The sequence below is a fragment of the Corvus brachyrhynchos genome, unplaced genomic scaffold (assembly GCF_000691975.1).
Source record: "Corvus brachyrhynchos isolate BGI_N302 unplaced genomic scaffold, ASM69197v1 scaffold99, whole genome shotgun sequence".
NCBI lineage: Eukaryota > Metazoa > Chordata > Aves > Passeriformes > Corvidae > Corvus > Corvus brachyrhynchos.
The window spans coordinates 3,011,872-3,029,591 of record NW_008239778.1 but is presented as its reverse complement, the minus strand read 5'-3'; the positions used below and the strand labels follow the sequence as shown (position 1 = coordinate 3,029,591).

General features: G+C 41.0%; 1 protein-coding gene across 4 annotated transcripts in view; it reads right to left on the bottom strand.

Annotated features, from left to right (window-relative positions):
• LOC103621626 (protein spinster homolog 3) overlaps nucleotides 1–16,790 on the bottom strand; it is a 30,808-nt gene extending 14,018 nt beyond the window's left edge. The window contains exons 1-8 of one of the 4 annotated variants that reach the window (XM_017743080.1): nucleotides 16,539–16,790; nucleotides 11,358–11,689; nucleotides 8,175–8,240; nucleotides 7,589–7,725; nucleotides 6,928–7,079; nucleotides 5,979–6,045; nucleotides 4,931–5,121; nucleotides 2,882–3,034 (exon numbers count right to left, since the gene is read on the bottom strand). In XM_017743080.1, coding sequence (XP_017598569.1) covers nucleotides 2,882–3,034; nucleotides 4,931–5,121; nucleotides 5,979–6,045; nucleotides 6,928–7,079; nucleotides 7,589–7,725; nucleotides 8,175–8,240; nucleotides 11,358–11,565 — 974 coding nt within the window. In that variant the 5' untranslated portion in view covers nucleotides 11,566–11,689; nucleotides 16,539–16,790. Of the gene's footprint in view, nucleotides 1–2,881; nucleotides 3,035–4,930; nucleotides 5,122–5,978; nucleotides 6,046–6,927; nucleotides 7,080–7,588; nucleotides 7,726–8,174; nucleotides 8,241–11,357; nucleotides 12,129–12,830; nucleotides 13,140–16,538 lie in introns of those variants that run through there. The other 3 variants (XM_017743079.1, XM_008640459.2, XM_017743081.1) reach the window with 3 other exon arrangements.
• Nucleotides 16,791–17,720: the final 930 nt, after the last annotated feature.

Genomic DNA, 17,720 nt, shown 5'->3' with positions numbered 1-17,720 from the left:
TGCACCCAGGCTCAAGGAGGGCTCTGCTCAGTATGATCTGGCCTGGACATGCTGTGATTTAGAGGAGACACAGTCATCCTGGTTACCCTGAGAATCAATCTACCCAGTCATCCCTGAAACACAGATGGAGTAACTCTGTATCACAATCTGCTGTCTTGGAAGAGATCCTAGCACGTGGAATGATATACATCTAAATTATAACCCTCTGGTTAGCACAGCTGAGATGAGTCACTTCTCTGACTAGGGGAAACACCTACCACTTCCCAGAAGAGTTCAAAGAGTACTGAATAGGTAACTACTGCCAGGTCCACGTAGCATTTTCTGAACACAGAATTTCCAACACCATTCAGCTTTGTGTGTCTGCAAATGCAAATGTGTCCTTCGGGAACCACAAGTTCATGTTTTAAAAGAATATGTCTGAATAGCTTAGAAGATTCAGCTTGCAAAGGGACTTCCATGTGTGCTTTCATCTCTGTCCCAAATGAGACCCCTCAATGACAAAGCAAGTCTCTTGCACAAGATCAGTGGTGCCACTTATTGTTTAGTGCATCGTCATTCTCTGAAGGCAAACAGGGACAGGACAAATGTATTCTGAGCACAAGTGCTTCTGAATATTTTAGAGTGCTACATGGTGAGTTCTGTACATTTTCCTGAGCTTTCTCTAACTGTAAAGCAAAGTAACCAGCTGGGATATGATCTGTTCCTTTAAACTACAGCAGATCCACTTCTTAATTTTTTTCTGGCTAATTAAGAAGAATTCAATAATTCTAAAAGGAAAAAAAAAGGTATTGCTATGCAAGATAACAAACTTTAAGCAAATTTGTACTCTCCCTGCAAGTTCTTCAGGATTCTGATCCATCACTGTCTATAGCTCGATAGTGACATTATAGATTGTCACTAGGCAGAGTAATATCAAAGATTTCTTCAGGAGAGGCAAGTTCCAAGGTGACATTAGTTGATTGAAGCATTCATGGAATTGTGTTTAGAATATTCATGTATTGTAAACTGTAGTTGAAATAAACCTGCAGCTGGAATAAAAGAGAACAGCCAAAACTAAATCCAAGCACGGTGCAGTCAACAGAGAGTAGGAAAGTACAGAAGCCTAGTCCTGGGGAAAGGCTCCTATGGGATCTTTAAGGGTCTGAGAATGCTCACTTATCTCTCTGAACTGTTCGAAAGCGTTTGCACAAAGACCTGAACAAAAACTTCACACTGCCTATTTATCTACCTTGAAAGGATTGAGACTTGAGTCAGTTGTGGTGCCATTTGAGTTTGTGTTTCCAAGGAGTCTAAGTCACACAGTCTTGATCCTTAAACAAACTCTGAAACTGCTCAACAGCCAAAGGGGAAAATATCTTTAAAGTATCCCTGGGCAGGTCTGGTAATGTGCAGTTCCTCCAACACCATCAGGTCTGACACAGTAGTTTATATTCTGTTTCTTTACATCCCCTTGGAATAACAGTCCAAAACCAGCCTTATGCTGCTTCTGGCATGAGCTTATGCCAAGGTTATATTTAAAGCATCCTATAAGAAGCAGTACATGAGGTTAAACTATCAGATGCTCTGTTTCACTCCCCTGAAAACCATGTCTGCTCTCACAATACTACTGTGGAAGAATAATTCAGAAGTGGATTAGAAAACAAACTAGAGGCCAACACCTTCAACTTCACAAAGGAAATATTTAAACTGCATCTGTGAATAGATACAGCCAAGCATCTTAAACTGTTCAGCTTCCCTTATCTGCCTACCCTGAGCCAGACTCCTGTGTTTCACTCCCCTCCCAGTGCTGTTCATTGATAAATAATGTGCCAATGGTGGCATCCATAGAAGGACAATTCATTTCCCCTTGAAGGATTTTGGGATGACTCTTCAATCCATGTGGTTATGCTACAACTTAGAAATCACTTTTGAGTTGACTCAGTTATTCCACTGCAGAAAAACAGAAGAATCCTATTAGCAGAGGACATATTCAAGATGTGATTACTGCTTTTCCCTTTAATTTTCTTTACCTGGAAAGGCCACGCAGAAAGCACTTAGTTCTTTGAAATCCATTACAAAAGCAGAGACTGAAACGAGATCTGGGATACCTCCCAGAGAAAGGGACACTTGTATGGAGACCACTGGTAGAGAGTCAGTCCCAGTGCTCACTGTTACTGAGGGAAGCCATGAAGACTCAAGAGGAACATTGAACACATATTTGTATTCTGGACAACACACTGTGAAGAAAAACTTCCCTTCCTATATGGGGAAAAGGGGTCTACAAAAAGGTGTGTTATGACTACTTCAAAGCCTTCTACTAGTGTAAATTCCCCTTCTTATACAATGTTTGATACTATTAATGAATCTTCGTTGGTCTGGACATGCTCTGTAAGCAGAGCTCTGCTGGCAGCTACTCACAAGATCCTAGTTTGACATGATGATATAATACTACATCAAAATCATCACATTTTCTTCAAGCTGGGAGCCACAATGAACTCACCAACATGGCAGGGATTACAAAACCAGATTAACAAGAAGATAATAGGTTACTAAATCACTGGATTTAAATATACTTAAATGGGTATTTAAGTAGCTTGGGATGCACAGTCATTTGTCAACTAAAAACTCCTTGCTAAAGCTGCTCCTTTTTCCCCACAGGTGTTCCTATTACTGCTTCCTCCCACTTTACTGCAATAGGGCTGGCAGCATCTTTCCAGTTAACTGAGTGATTATAAACAAACAAACAAAGGGGAGTGTCTCAGATACCTGGAAGCAATTTAGTTTAACATTCACACCCCATTGCCTTCACAAAAAGTGCTCAGTCACATCCTCCCTTCTGCCTTTGGAAACAAGCTGTGATTGAGCACCGTGCAGTGTTTCCAGGTATGCTCCCACAGCTCACCTGTTAGATGAATTGCACGATTCTTGGAGGCATGGTGGGACAATGCCCTGGACAACCTGAGCCCTGTACAGAAACAGTGGCATCCACATCCCCAGGGCTCCAGTGACAAAGGCCATGGCAGTCAGACCGAGAGAGGAACAGACAAAACTACCGCTGAAAGTCAAAAGAAAACAACTGAGAGATATTAGAAAGAATGGTGTGTGAGGAAAAATGGAAAACCCATCTGCAACACCCAGGACTTCAAGCAATAGAAAAACAATTCATTCAGATGTCTTAGAATCAAAATCCACTCCCTTGAATATCTGAACTCTGATCAGGCTTTATCATGAAATTCAACAATAAAGTACTAATTAGAGCAAAGGGTATGACCTACTGATTTCATGTTAAATCCCAGTCTCTTGCAGATTTCATTGCCAACTTCTGCCAAAACAATTGCTGTGAATTTTTGATAGCAGAAATACAACAATAGAGAGTGAGAAAGAATTTAAAGGCTTTGTAGCTAAAGGAAAGGGTACTATCTGCAAGTCTAAATGCCTCGGTTTTTAAGTTGATATTGTAACCACTATAAATGAGAGTAACATCTGGGTCTTCCAAACTGTGAAGTTGCAGTGGCTGAAGCACTCCTTAACTCCACCTGAGTAAAAATAGATTCTCAATCTCCACAGTAAGTTTTGGACAAAAGGAGAAGCATTTTTGAAAACTGTCCAAACCTTGTGTCCTTCCTGCCCTATTCTAGGAGAAAATTAAATTTTTGCCAGACTCTTTGTCATTAATAGTTCAGGAGAAAACCCCCTTTGAGGTCAATAGGGACATACAAAATCTTAAGACTGCTGCAAATGACCAGGTGACCACCAGACTAGAGGATTTGTTAAGAAATTAACCCAATTCTCCATCTTCTAAAGATAAAGTGCTCTTGGACTTGATTAAAAGTGGAACCACATAGTTTTTTGGCAGTATGTCTTTTTGCTTTGGAAATCAATTGCCCAAGGAAAAGAAAATGGGACTTAATTGCTAAATGAAAAGAAGATTAAAAAATATTTTTACATTGGAAAATCTCTGTAGGAAAGCAACTTTGGAGATAGTCTAGTTGCTGATATGTCAGAAAGGTTCATTTTTGACTCAGGAAAAATTATTTTTTTATTCACTTCAGGATGTAGTGCCTACAAATTGTGATCCAACAAAACTGATCGCTAGTGTACTTGCCGTTCAGGATGTAACGAGGATGCAGATTTAGTGGGCAGTTAGAAAACGCTGGATCGTGTGGAAGAACAGTCCAAGACAGACAAGGTCCCAGGAAAGCAAGTCTTTACACGAAAAGCGTTGGCTCGGGAAAGCAGCCTGCGGGCAGCGCGGAGCCGGGTCTGGCGCAGCTGCACAGCGGCACCTGCTGTTCCCGAACCGGCTCCAGCTCCTCGTCCTGTCCCGGCAGGGCCGGTCACCGCCTGACTGCGGGGCCACCGGAGCGAGGAACCTGCTCCAGTCCTGCTTCGTCCTGCAGGTCAGCTGCATCTTTAGTTTTTGTGTGGTTAAAAGGAAGATGTCACCTGCCAGCCACAGCTCAGCCCACCAAAACACATGGACAATTACTTTACAAACCATATTGGGGTCCTACAAACTCTGACCTCATGCATAGCAGATTCCCAAATACTACAGAGACTGCCTGAGACATGCTGATCCAACCTTCCTCAGGCACTAAGAGTTATAAACAAATTTACACCAGACAATTATGCACTTTTACCAACCTAGCTTCCTTAGGGAAGTGAAAATTTAGTAGAAAATAGAGCTGGATTTAAATAGGAGCAAACTGCCATCATAACTTTGCCCCTTTCCCCCTCCTCAAAACGGGAGGATAGAAGAAGCAAATAAATTTTTTATCTCTTGTGTAGAATTTGTGTAAAAAAGTGGAAGAAAGATTTTTACTAATGGTGTTTCCATCCTCTTGCATAGAGCATGTGGCTCAAAGGCGTGAAGAGGATTCAATAGACGTATTTCTTAAAATGGACTGGTGACTCCTCAACAGAGGGAACCTTTGTAGCTCAAACCACTTACTTCTTGGCAAGTGATCCCACATCTTGACACCAAGTAGTCTTGGCAGTTCTATGTACATCTGGCTTCTCATCTGCTCTTTGTATCGTGCCGGAGATGCTCAGTGCTCTGTGTGCTGCTGTCTTTCTCTGGATCCTGTGAGGGACCAGTAGAATCAGGAGAAGCAGTGCCAGTCCTCCCATGCAAGGAGTTACCTGTAGACACAAGGCTGGTTAGATCAAAGACACCTGTTTTTTTATAGAGAGAACTCCACAGCAATTCAAATTGTGTTAGAACCACATATCAGAAAATTGCAAATATGTTCAGAAATAGATGTGTGCTGGTTTAGGTCATATTTGTAAAGAAAAACAGTGACTTTGGTGACTTTGGAGGAAAGATAATAGATCCTCCCTCCCCATCATACAGATACATGATCGCTTCTCCCTCTGATTTTAAAGAAAAAACATGTGAAGAAAGAAAACTGTACTGTAGTACTCCAGCCACAAACACAAGAATCACTGATGCAGTCACCAGTGTTACCTGAGTAACATCAGTGTTACTCCAGTAAATATTCTGCCCTACTCTGCATGTGCTAGCTGATTCTGTATACAAGGCATGAGGCTCTGAAAAAGTGCTTCCAAAGCACTCGCAATGAGAGACATCACAATGACATGACCAGAACAGAAGAGGTTATTTTCTTGAAACCCTCAAATAATAGAAGTTGTTCCCAACGGCATTCCAGAAAACTGGTGCTACCAGTATATGATCATTTTACCTTCAAATTTTCTGTTTGAGGAGGTTTTGGTGCAGTAGCAACCATTCCAAATGTGCCCTCAGGTAAGAGGAACATCAGCACCTGCCCTGGTTGCTGTACACTTTCACCTACACCTAAGAAGTTTCTAGGCAGAAATTTTCCACTTGTCCTGCAGGAAAATTTCTCCTAAACACAATGTTCCTGACCTGTCAGAAGGTAGAAAGTCCTTCCACTGCTCACCTTTAACACAATGAACTTAAAGAATCCAAACCCCAGTGATGATTTTGATGTTACGGTGAATGAAAATGAGTGACTCACCCTGAATGCCCAGTGCCAGTCACCTGTGCTTTTTGCCATGACAGCTGCCAGCATGTAACCACAGCCACTGTAAACAACAGAAAGGAATGATCAGTAAGCACCAATGAATTCTGGGTGGCTGAAATGACATGTCTTGCCAGCTGAGGAGAGCACACAGAAGTGTTCTGTCAGTTTTCCAAAGGGATAAACAGAAATAACCCTCATGGTTTGTGCTACTCTACTTGCCAGCCAGTATTAAAAAGAGAGTCTAACCTCCTCAGAGCAGACTTGAGACAATGACAGTAACGTCCCAGATTCCCCTTGGAATACATATTCTGTAGAATGACCCTGCAAACCCTGGTCAAAGAGCCCATAAAACAGTTTATTACCTACTCCCTTCTGTGCTAGTCACAGGAATTATGCCCTGCAGGAATTTCTTTAGTTTTAATCTGCCTTCTGGGCCCAGCCTTGGCTGCCTGCTCTGATACAAAGTATGCCTCTAAACCACTTGAAAAGCCCTTCTCCTCCTTTTCTTCAGACACAATGTCAATTTAACTAAAAGAGGAGAGGGAAGTACCACTTCTTCCTTGGGAGATATTTAATGGAGGGTCCTTGAAAAATCTGTCAAATAAACTAATACCTAAAAGCTTTTGCTTCCAAAACACAGAAATAAATTACATACTCTCATGCACATATTTCTTTTAGAATTGATTCAATCTTTTATTCAAAGCCAGAGTTTCCAGAGTTTGTTTCTCCCTAAAAATGTTGGGGAGAAAAAGCAAATTTTTTTCAAGGTAAGTAGAGAAATACACCTAATCAACTCTATTCAAACTTGCTAAGGAAGGGACAAATCCCTTTGCAAGAGTCAATGCAGAAATACATCAAAATAAATCTGATTAGGGCTCAGGGTATATTGAATTGCAGGTGTGGTCAGACAGAATTTCAAAAGGCCACTAGCAAGAAAACCAACCTTCCCACTGGAATAAAGATGTAGAAGATAGATAACACTGTGGTCCTTTTTCCTTCCTCAAACAGGTCTGCAATGATGGTAGGTGCTATAGTGGAGTAACTGGCAGAGCCAATGCCAACCAGTCCTCGTGAAAGAACAAATATCCTGTAATGCTGCAGGGAAAAGACATATTATAGTCAAAAAAAGGCCATGCAAGAAAGAAAGCTTACTGTTAAAGAGGGGCATTTTAGTGGATCAAATCTACCAGAGGAAATCAGAATTGAACTGCCTTTTGCCTATGTCTGTATTCCCTCTACTCACACCTCCTCCCCTCACATCTCACTGCTGGGCTTTCTCTTTCTGCACAGCAGTGACTTCTCAGAGTGACACCCAGAGGGCATTTCAGGATAGGGTGGATAGCACACAAGCTTGCCCAACAAGCTGCCACACCGTAAGGTCATAAACAACAAACATGCAGGACAAAAATAAAATCCCATCAATTGCAACAATAATGTGGAGGTTCTCTATTGGCTGGGTTGGACGCCAGTGTTAGTCCAGGCTTAAGGCTCAGGAAAGGAGTGGTCACTGATGCTTTTGCAAATGTGATTAGAGAAGGACCCTATCAAGTCCTGCAAGATGTATTCAGGTTGTTTTCAAAGCACCCTATAAAAAAGCAACATACCGACTCAGTGATGAATGAGCTCCCTAAGGTCACACCAGACCAGAAGAAAATACCAGCCCCAAGGATGATTTTCCTGTTGTAGCGATCTCCGAGGTATCCAAAGATGGGGGCAGCCAGCATGTAACACAAGGTGAAGACTGAAAATCCAACAATCAACAAAGACAATATTCGTACAATTATTTTTGTCATATGTGCTGCTCACCCCTCAGATAAACTCAGGTTATTTTTAGAGCAGGGTTAAAGGCAGACTGAGTTTGTAGGACTAGGAGGGGGACTGATATTTGGAAAAAGACAAATGCAGACTCAAAATACTTATACAAAAATAAAATGTATGTGAATTACTTAACTTCTTTATTTCTTGCGAAACCTTTCATCTTTTGTGGTTTCCATACTGTGGGATTTTTGAAGGACTCAACTCCAGTCTGCCTTCCAGTTTTGCATTATAGTCAGCCTGCCCACAAGTGGAAGTGAGCAATACCACATACGAGGAGGAACTAGGAGAGGTAAGTAACTGGACTGTGTTTTAGGAGCAGACCACAAAGGGGCAAGGCAAAGTCAACCATCTGAAATAAGGAAATTTTATTACCTGTTTGCAGTAGACCCGTCTTCCCATCACTAAGCCCAAAGTATTTCTGTATATCCAAAACGATCCCTGCAACAGAGGCAGACATTGAACGACAGCAGAGTATCCTGCTCAATCCTGCTGTCAGCTCTAAAACAGGGCTTGCAAGAACTGCAGCACATTTTCTAGTTTAGATGTAAGCCATTACTCTGCCACAAGCACAAGATGCACAGAGAATTAAAAATTCTTATCACTATAAATAAAATTAATGATCTTCCACTATAAGGGTCTTATGAGAGTCGGTTTACCCACTGTTTCAACCACACCTGTTCTGTTTTGCACCATTAGCACCTAAGTACATGAACAATTTAGAGTTCAAAGTTTAATGGACACAATGTGGAACAAAACACTGGATGTTAAGACAAAAAGGTCATTTTCTTCTCTATACTTTGCCAGGGCTACAGATCTTCCATCTCACCTATACTGTATTTCCAATTTACATTGCTGAAAAACGATCAAAAATAGAAGGTACTGCTTTGAAAAAGCATACCTGTACTCCAGTATTGAAAGATATCAATTAAAAAAGACATTTATTCTCATACCACTTTAGTTTTGTCAAAATAGATAAAGTCATAGCATTGTTGAGAGGATGAAACCACCACCACTTACAAGAACAAGTTCTGTGTAATTTGCCTGCTGTGCTCACAGGAGCTCGTCTGCAGCAGAAGGGAGCTGGGTGAGGTCAGCAAGAGGCACCCCTTCTCCCACAGTGTGTTTTACATGTTGTGCCATGAACTATACTGCTCCAGCCACTTAAAAGCAGTGTGGGACCAGCTAATTTAAAGCTAAATCCATGTTCTCCTACAGTCCCCATGGCTGCAGCATCAGTCCACTCACTATTTACTGATGTGACTTCAAGTCAGTGTGGATCAAGGTCCAGCCTAACAGCAGCTCCAGAGATTTACAGTTGTTTCTCAATGACTCTTGAACATAGTTTACATTTAGGGATTTCCTAATGTTTTCAAAAGTTTAAATGGGTGATTTAATTCAAACATTTTGCATCATTAAAACAGGACAATCAATTGTATCTTTCTGGCAGCCAGTGATCAACGCACAGAAATACTGTATTACATGAATTCAGGTTTGGTCTCATGGATTATTTAGAACAAATCACAGCTAACAAGACTTGAACAGAACCACAACTTCACCTCAAACTAACACTCACACTGAACACAATTAAAATGTCATCCCCTCCACATAACTAAAATAACTGATCCTACTCGTTCCTGGCAAATTACAAAGCACTGATTTGAACAGCTTGGTGACAAAAAAGAGGGGAAAGGTCTGCATGGTCACTAGTTTTAACAAATTTAAGTCAGCAGACAATTAAGAGGAAGAGCTTGTTTTCTGTGATGCAAATGCTGTCAAAGCCTGTGAGCAAAACTATCCGGAAACCACAGCTTTGTAACTGCTACCAGTTTACTGCTAGTTTACTTCTAAGCAGATACTCACACCTCCCCTTCCTCTCTTTCCTGTTAGCTGATACCTAACAACATGGTCATACACTTGGACAGCCAAACTCAAATGCAAAGCAAAAGTGTTGCAAGAATTCTGCAGTGGCACGGAATTATAGCAGGTGAACAGTACATTGCTGTGGTACAAACTTCAGCTTACAGACTTTCTCCATGGCCCAGGAGACATAGGATTAAGTAAAAAGTGGTTTAGTCATACAGTGTAATTAAAGGAGATGTTTCAAAGGCCTGGGAACTATCCCAACCTCTGCTCTTGAATTCTTACGTGTCCCTGAAGGTACCTCACTCACAGGAGCATGCTGGGGAAATTTTAAGCTCTTAGCAGGTACAGGAGCCCCTGAATAGTTCAAAGCCTAGAATGAGCCAAATGGCTTCTTGAACTTAACCCCCCAAAGGGGTTACCCTTCTAGCACCCAAGTTCTCCCTTGAAGATATTTTCTTTCTCTTCTGTCCTCTGCCCTTCTCCAAGGAAAGTTACTTGACAACAGAACGCATACACAGAAGCTTTTCACCAACAGCCTTGCAGTGTCATTCAGCAGGCACTCCTACTGCACTCCTACTCCTACTTGCTTCCTTCCCTCTTGTGTTGTTTAAAAGTACTCAAAAAACCAAGCTCAACCTCCTAAACCCACTATGCTCTCCATTATTAAAGACACTGACTGAATGTCCTAAATTTCTGAATGGTCTAAGTAGCAAAATAACTCCTTTGTGTACAGTAACTAGGTATTAATTCCAAATTCAATAGTCCATCCTTTGGGTTTTTTCAAGGTTATAAAACATTGCTGTTTCCCAGGCCACTCAGAAGTAAAATATAGCAAGGTCACAACAAGTGTTTCCCCTATTTTCTAAATCAGATGCCTGGAAGCATGGTAGATGCTTAGGAGTGTTACTAAATAAAAGAATTTACACAGACCACAATTTACATGGGAGAAAAAACCCACAGTTTTCCCTCCAGTTTACTATAAGCAACTCTTGGTTGTTTTCAGCTAGGGAAAAAAAATAGTTTAAAAATCACATTTTGGAGGAAGGATATTATTTATTAGACAACAAGTCATAACTTGGGTAGGGGAAGGCTTAAGGAAGTGGGTCTCTATTCTTTTTTCACAATCATGTTCTACTCTTCATTGCAGAAGTCACAAAACTGCCAGCAGCTCACAAGGAAGTTAAGCCTCCCCTAAGCAAACTAACACAGATAACAAAGTTATCACAAAGATGACATAGTTTTTGTACTTTTAAGGGAGGGAATAGCATCAGTATTCTTCAGATAAAGGAATACCATGTAGAATCTACTAGATGAAAAGAAGGCCTTGAAACTGCTGGGTACAGTGAAGAGAAGCTCCTTAGTCAAACCTCTGCAAAACCCAGCCACAAAAATGGACCAGTTGCTCCGTATGCTAAAGTCTGTTTATAAGAGACCTAGATTTTAAAATATTATATTATTTTTATAAGCATTCCACTAACTATTAATATCCAATAAATCACTTCTAGGTTTTTCCAGATTTATAATTGGAAGTTTCATTAAGAGTATGATCAACAGGCTAAAGCAGATAAATGAGAAATAGTAAAAAGACATAAATATCCTTACTTTAGAAACATTTGTAGAGTTTAGAAACATTTGCAGAACTGCTAAGAACTTACATTTCTTTTTCTTTAGAAGAGGAAAATGGGCTCTCACCTGGCACAATGAACCAGTCAATGAAATTTATAAAATTCCCAAAGCACAGCACGGCAACTACCAGGCAATCCCTCTTTGCTGGATTGTTCCTTGACACGGACACTGATGGACATTGTGTCCCATCTGCTGCAGCAGCTCCATAATTCTGTCCCTCAAGCAGTGGCTGGAGCAGCAAGCCTGTGTCTTCATGTTCGCAGGGGGGTTGCATGTTTCCAGTGCAGACACTCAGCAGGGATGATGAAGCATTTCCTCACACAAAATTGATGTGTTGGGGCTATGAGGAACTTCAATCACTACGGTCATTTCCGGCACTGAAGCCCAGCCACTAAGAACTGAAATGAAATGTTCCTTGCAGTCAGAAGAACTTGCAAACAAAAAAGCTGCAGTGTTTTGCAAAAGTGCTGAAGACCATGGCCTTGAAGACTAGGAAAAGTAAATGTAAACAAAAGCAAAGTAATCCATTGTGCACCCAAGAAATAAAAGTGCACAACTCTGCAGTGATATCACAGAAACTACAAATGCCAAAATAACAATATTCTTTGTTGTCAGTGAGTTGCCAAAGCTAAAAATAGTCTTTCTACAGAAGAAAGAGAGAGAGAAAGAGAGAAAGAGAGAAAGAAAGGCTAATTTTCTAGACCAGTACCTATTTTTTTTACTTGAGCCCTCCTTTACCACAGATTTCTTGTGCAACTCTGTGACAAGTCATTTGCTTTCTCTGCACCTCAGGTTCTCACCACACACAAACTGTGTCCTTTAAAACAGGGCTGTATAGCCTTGTCCTGCCACCTAAGCATTCCCTGCTCCTTGCTATCGCCCACCTGTTTGGCCAGATATACTCCCAGAACAAAATCCTTCCCCCTAAGTTCCAGAGTTTTTAGGTCAAATCAGTAGAAGACTCATACTCCACACTACATGCTGGGTTTCATTTGGTGTTTTAGGGAAGGAATATGAAACAAAACCAACCAACCAACAACCCAGAACGCTACACTGAGCAGAGAAAGGGAAATGGAAACAAAGCCACTCTTCCCCACTGCTGCTGGAACAGTGCACATTCCACAGTTTTGAGTTGTTCAAAGGGATTTTTTTTCCCTTTCTCCCTCAAAAAACAGTTCTGAAAGGGGAGGAGCAAAGGGTATGGGAAGGCGTTCTTGTTCTTTTGGCACATGAAGACACCTTTATCTGCCTTCTTTCTTCTGCCCACTCACATTTTTAGAAGTATTCAGTCACCTGTCTTTTGAGCCACTTTGTGGATTACCAACTTCAGAAGCTAATTTATTTTTTGCAGCCTGTTAAGAAAATTTAAAGTGAAAATTATCAGCAAACTCCAAGAGTTTAAGAGTGAGGCAGCTAATTTGAATGAGGACTGCTTATGGTTTATGACTCATGCATGAAAACACCAGCCTGTGGTTGGGCTTTTTTAAAGAACTGTGTATTTCACACTTTAGACTAACTAAAAAACAAAATAGCACCTACCACTCTTGGCCCTTTTGTAAAATCCAGACTCCTTTGCTTCCACGTGCTCATTCTATCTTCCCTTTCTTTTATCTCTCTCCCTTTTTCGCTGCTATAGACCACAGAATGTTCTCTGAGCAACGTCACGTTATCCACACCATCCCAGCGCTTAACTAAACCAGCGAAGTCAAGAGCTCCTTGGAAGTTCTTGGAAGCAATAAAGAATCAACACAATTTTGGAGCAATTAGGAGTTTTCCCTCCAACCCCAGCCGAGGACAAAGGAAAATCAGGAGCACCTATTCCCATTACCGGTTCAATGCCTCTGACGAGTTCGGGCGGGCTGTGGCGGCGCCTGGGCGCTGCGCCGCTGGGTGGCGCCCCAAGCCCGGCGCGGCGCCGCCGCCCCGCCCGCTCCCGTCCGGCCTCCGTATCCTTCCCCAGGAATATTTTCCGTGTTTGATGCCCAGCCGCCGCTGAGACCTTGTAAGGAGAAGGCCTCACGGGGCAGCTCATCATGGTTTAACTCTCACTGTGGATAGTTTAAATGTCTCTTGATCCAAGCGTCCTCGGAGTACCCAGGGCACATCCTATATTACTCTCAACTCCTGACATTTACTGCTGGACCTGATGTTTTGAGACAGCCAAAGGCAGGTTTCTAACTATAACTGCTGTGGCAAGAACACAATTCTGCTTTTATAACCCAACATTTCCGAATTCCAAATTTTCCAAAGACAGAGTCAGATTAAACAAGATGTTCCTCACAAACACAAACCCATCAGTTCTAAACACTTCTTTTGATTCCATTTTTGCCCTTCATTAGTTTCCAGATATCACTTCCACTTCATGCTTTTTGTTGCTGTACTACCTGGCCACTGGTGGCATCGCGTCTGTGTACACATCCCCCTTCTCCCTTCCCTCAGTGTCACAAGCCACCTCCTTCCACCCATTCCGGCTTTCACTGCTGGGTACAAGTCCGCAGTGGTTTTTAAAAGGCCCCCTGTGACTTTGCCTTCCTCTGTCAGCTCCTATAGCCATCATTCCTTGACAACCATCATTCCTTGATAGCCACCCTGCCTTAACTGCATGCTTGTGCTGTTCTCCAATCACAATTTTTGTGTTTATCCAGACCACACTGCACCATAAACTTCCAGCAAAAGTTCGTGGCAATCCACTTTTGCATTGTGGGCATATAGAATGCCACTATACAATGTAAGCCAACTTTTGTTAGGCAAGATCACAGCTCATTTCTTTATAGAAAATTAAATTTTTTCTTTATTTGTTCTGTCAGTCAGGCAGCTCCTTTCTTGGAACGAAGTGCAGTGTTTGCTTCCACAGCTTACCCTGGTGGTGCCAGGTGCCCATGCAATGTAAAAGGCAGCTTTTTATCCCTGTCATACTCCTTCAGAAGCTCTGTTCTCTTGGTGGTTCATTTGAGCATGAGATCTCATAGCTGTGCCATGCAGTTAAACTCTCCCATGAGAGCAGCAAGTCAGAACCTCTTTATTCTCATGTTTGGCACCAGCCCACACACAGAGCAACATATTTTCTTACACCATTTGGAATCTGGCTGTGGTACCAAAAGTTGTTTTGATGGCTGAACTTGACAGAGGCAACTGAGATCCCCCAGATGGACACACACGTTTGGTGATAGTTAAACTGGCTGGCTGATCCTCAGCAGGCCAAGAAATGTGCCATGCCTGAATCCTGACAGGACTGCTTACACACAACTGATGTGAGAGCTTCCAGCTTTCTCTGAAAGGATTTCCAAGTATTTACTACAAAATGCCTTTGAATGTATTTATTTATCCAAATAACCTCTAATGGTGGATGCTGCCGCATCCGTGAACAGTTTTGGAGGTTTGCCAGAGCTTTCCCAGAAAGCTACATCAGAAGGGGCATTAATAGTGAACCAAGATGTCGGACAGATATACATTGAAAATATTTTATTATCCTGATTAACTCCGAACCATTTCCATACATGTAACAAAAAGAAGCTTATTAAGCCACTGAACAGGAAACAGCAACAAAATCTATGAAAACTAAATATGAAAATAATATTAATTGTTGACTAAATCTAACAATACTGATTTTAGGAAGAAAGAAATAAGCTGCTTTTGGTATCTCTCTCATGCATTACCCAGACAGAGAACATAAAGTAACCAAAAGAAAATACATACTTGTCTGTATTTGCAAGTATATATTTAATTGCTTCAATAAGGTTAGACCAACAAGCATGCATTTAATGCAGAACATAAGACTGGTCTGCATTTTGAGGTGTATGTATTTTAAGCCTGTTGTGATGGAAGCAAATTCATAAATCATGAGATTCTGCAAATAATTGAAATTTGGATTGGTGCAAAACTTAATAATTTTAGTGTCTGACAAGATCAGAAAAGTGAAATTTAACATCATTCTAGTAGACAGACAGCTCAATAAATGCATGTCCAGACCCACCTGAAATATTCCACTCCAAGGAGATTCAAAGACAATTATAGTGACTGCAAAAAAGCTGCAGAATGACAGAGATTCAGGTAAGAGGTTGGGGGGGTTTAAGGTTTGTCACTACTTGTACCAAGGCTGCACAATAACTCACTTTGGTTTTGAACCCAGTCTGCAGTGCTAAAACATAAAGACAGACTTGGACTGAGACACGAACACCTGGGCTGCACGTCTGCAGGGGCAGCAGTTTGACAGTTTAAACCAAGCAGTGACCAGCCTGACAGGAGGGCAGAAATGTAACCACGCATAAAAGTAGCATAATTTTCAGTTACAGATCTATTATAGAATCAACACTTGATCCTGTTCTCATACAAGACCATATTACAAAACTCCAGAGATGACTCATCTACTAACGTGTATATTTTTCTTGCCTTTCAGCCCTCCAGACTGATGTACATTTGCCAAGCTGTTATTGTCATGGAATACACAGCTGAGAGGGAGGGAGCCCGAGCACTCTCCTTCCGAGGGAAGTTTGAGAAATTCTGCACCTGTACTTTGTTGAATCTGCTCTATCTGGATGTGGTGCTTGCAGCTACATTAGCCATGATTAACACTCAGGTAGCAATTGCTAATGACTTCAAAAGCTGTTAGGAAATATTTTGTATTTTAACATGAAATTTAATACCTGAATAATCAAAACTAGATTGCCAACAGTTTTTCTTCACCTTTGCAGGCAGAACTAGATGTGTGAACCATTATTTAATTTGAGTCTCTGTCCATATCTTGTGGAACAAATATGCTGCAACAGCCTCAACCATCCAGACTAATCATCTTTACAGTAGTCCACTACTACCAAAAACTTCAAGAAAACCAGCTGGACCACCTGATCCACTGTACACTTAATTAGAAAATATCTGCTAGGAAGATTCTCATTCTGCGAGTTTCAATAAATGCTACATTTTTAGTCACCACATCCTTTTTACCTCCTCACCCTAAATTTCCATCTAAAATGCTTTCCTTCTTGTTGCCTGAGTAATAGCACAAAACCCAGTGTGGATTCACTGGAACATACTCTAGTGCTGTGACAGCAGTAAATAAAATTTACACAAACTGAAGTATAAAATCTACTATTTCATTATTACTGACAATTAGCTCTATATAACTTCCTACTTCTTGGAATGCAGATCATGCTTTTGGTTGGGCAGGGAAGCTAGTTTAGACTCTTCTCCTACACCTTTTAAATTAGGAAACAAACTGAAGCTTTACAAAAAATTTCTTAGGGTGCTTACCTAGATAACTTATCTCACAGGTAACATTCTCCTTGGTTGTATCCATATAATTCTGTCCCAAAAGGTATAGCAGAAGAAATTACAGTTCCAGCACATAATCACAGAGCAGCAAAAGATGAACACACTCCAATTCTATTAGCTGCTCCCTTCTTCTCTGGGAAAACAAAAAGAAAAGCAAAAACCTCCTTTGCAAATGAGAACATTTTGCATTAACATCAGACAAAGGAGGAAGCTGCACATCGCTGGAACAGAGCTTCCTCTTATAGCTGAGATTTATTCAAGCACAGAGCAGCTCGTGGATGTCAAGAGAAGTGAGGAATTATAGTTAATGTGCACCAAAGATACTATTTCACCAACCAGTTTATCTGCTTTGGCCTTGACCATTTTTTAGCTCAAGCTTATTTTTACTGGTGTAGCTGATAAGTGAATTTCTCGCATTTTGGGATTCTGGATGCTTCTGACACAATTAGAGCAGAAAAGGGCTGTGACATCTGCTTGGATTTTGGAAGAAAACTCTGGAATTAAATGTCTATTTAACCTATGTTTTGACCTTTCTACCACAGTGAAACATTCATCCCCAGAGGAACTATTAGTTGACCACTGCAGTCTTCACTGTGATACACCAGAGTCCTCTTAATTAAGACGACAGCAAAGCAGGTAAGAGTCATTTATTATGAGTAATGATAAACAGACAAGCACTGACAGAACAAAAATGGAGGCCTTTCCCTATGAGGCCTCTCTCTTTCCAGCCTCACTACCTCCAGACTGAAAGGGAAGACTATTCTGCAGTGAACACAGTATTTTAATCACTACAGAGAATGTTAAGGTCAGGGTTAACTAAAAATTGATTTAAATTAAAAATATTCTAATTAAGTATTGAGAATGCCTTTATTTCCCAGAAATAAGTCCTGCACAAAGAGATTTACTGTCACTCTCAATGCTTCCAGTAAGGCAAAGTGAGGCTGTATGCACCCTTTTGGGAAGGGTAAGTATGTGAACTCACTATAGCCATGCTTAATTGATAGCACTGTGAAACAAATTCTGCCAGCAACAAAAGAAAAGCTTGGTCATTCTAAAGCACTACCCCCAGGATGCTGATTTTTATGACAGTTATTATGCAAATATTTGGAAGTTCTTAAAGTTATAATGCAATTTAGATAGGAAATTGGGATTAAAATATAT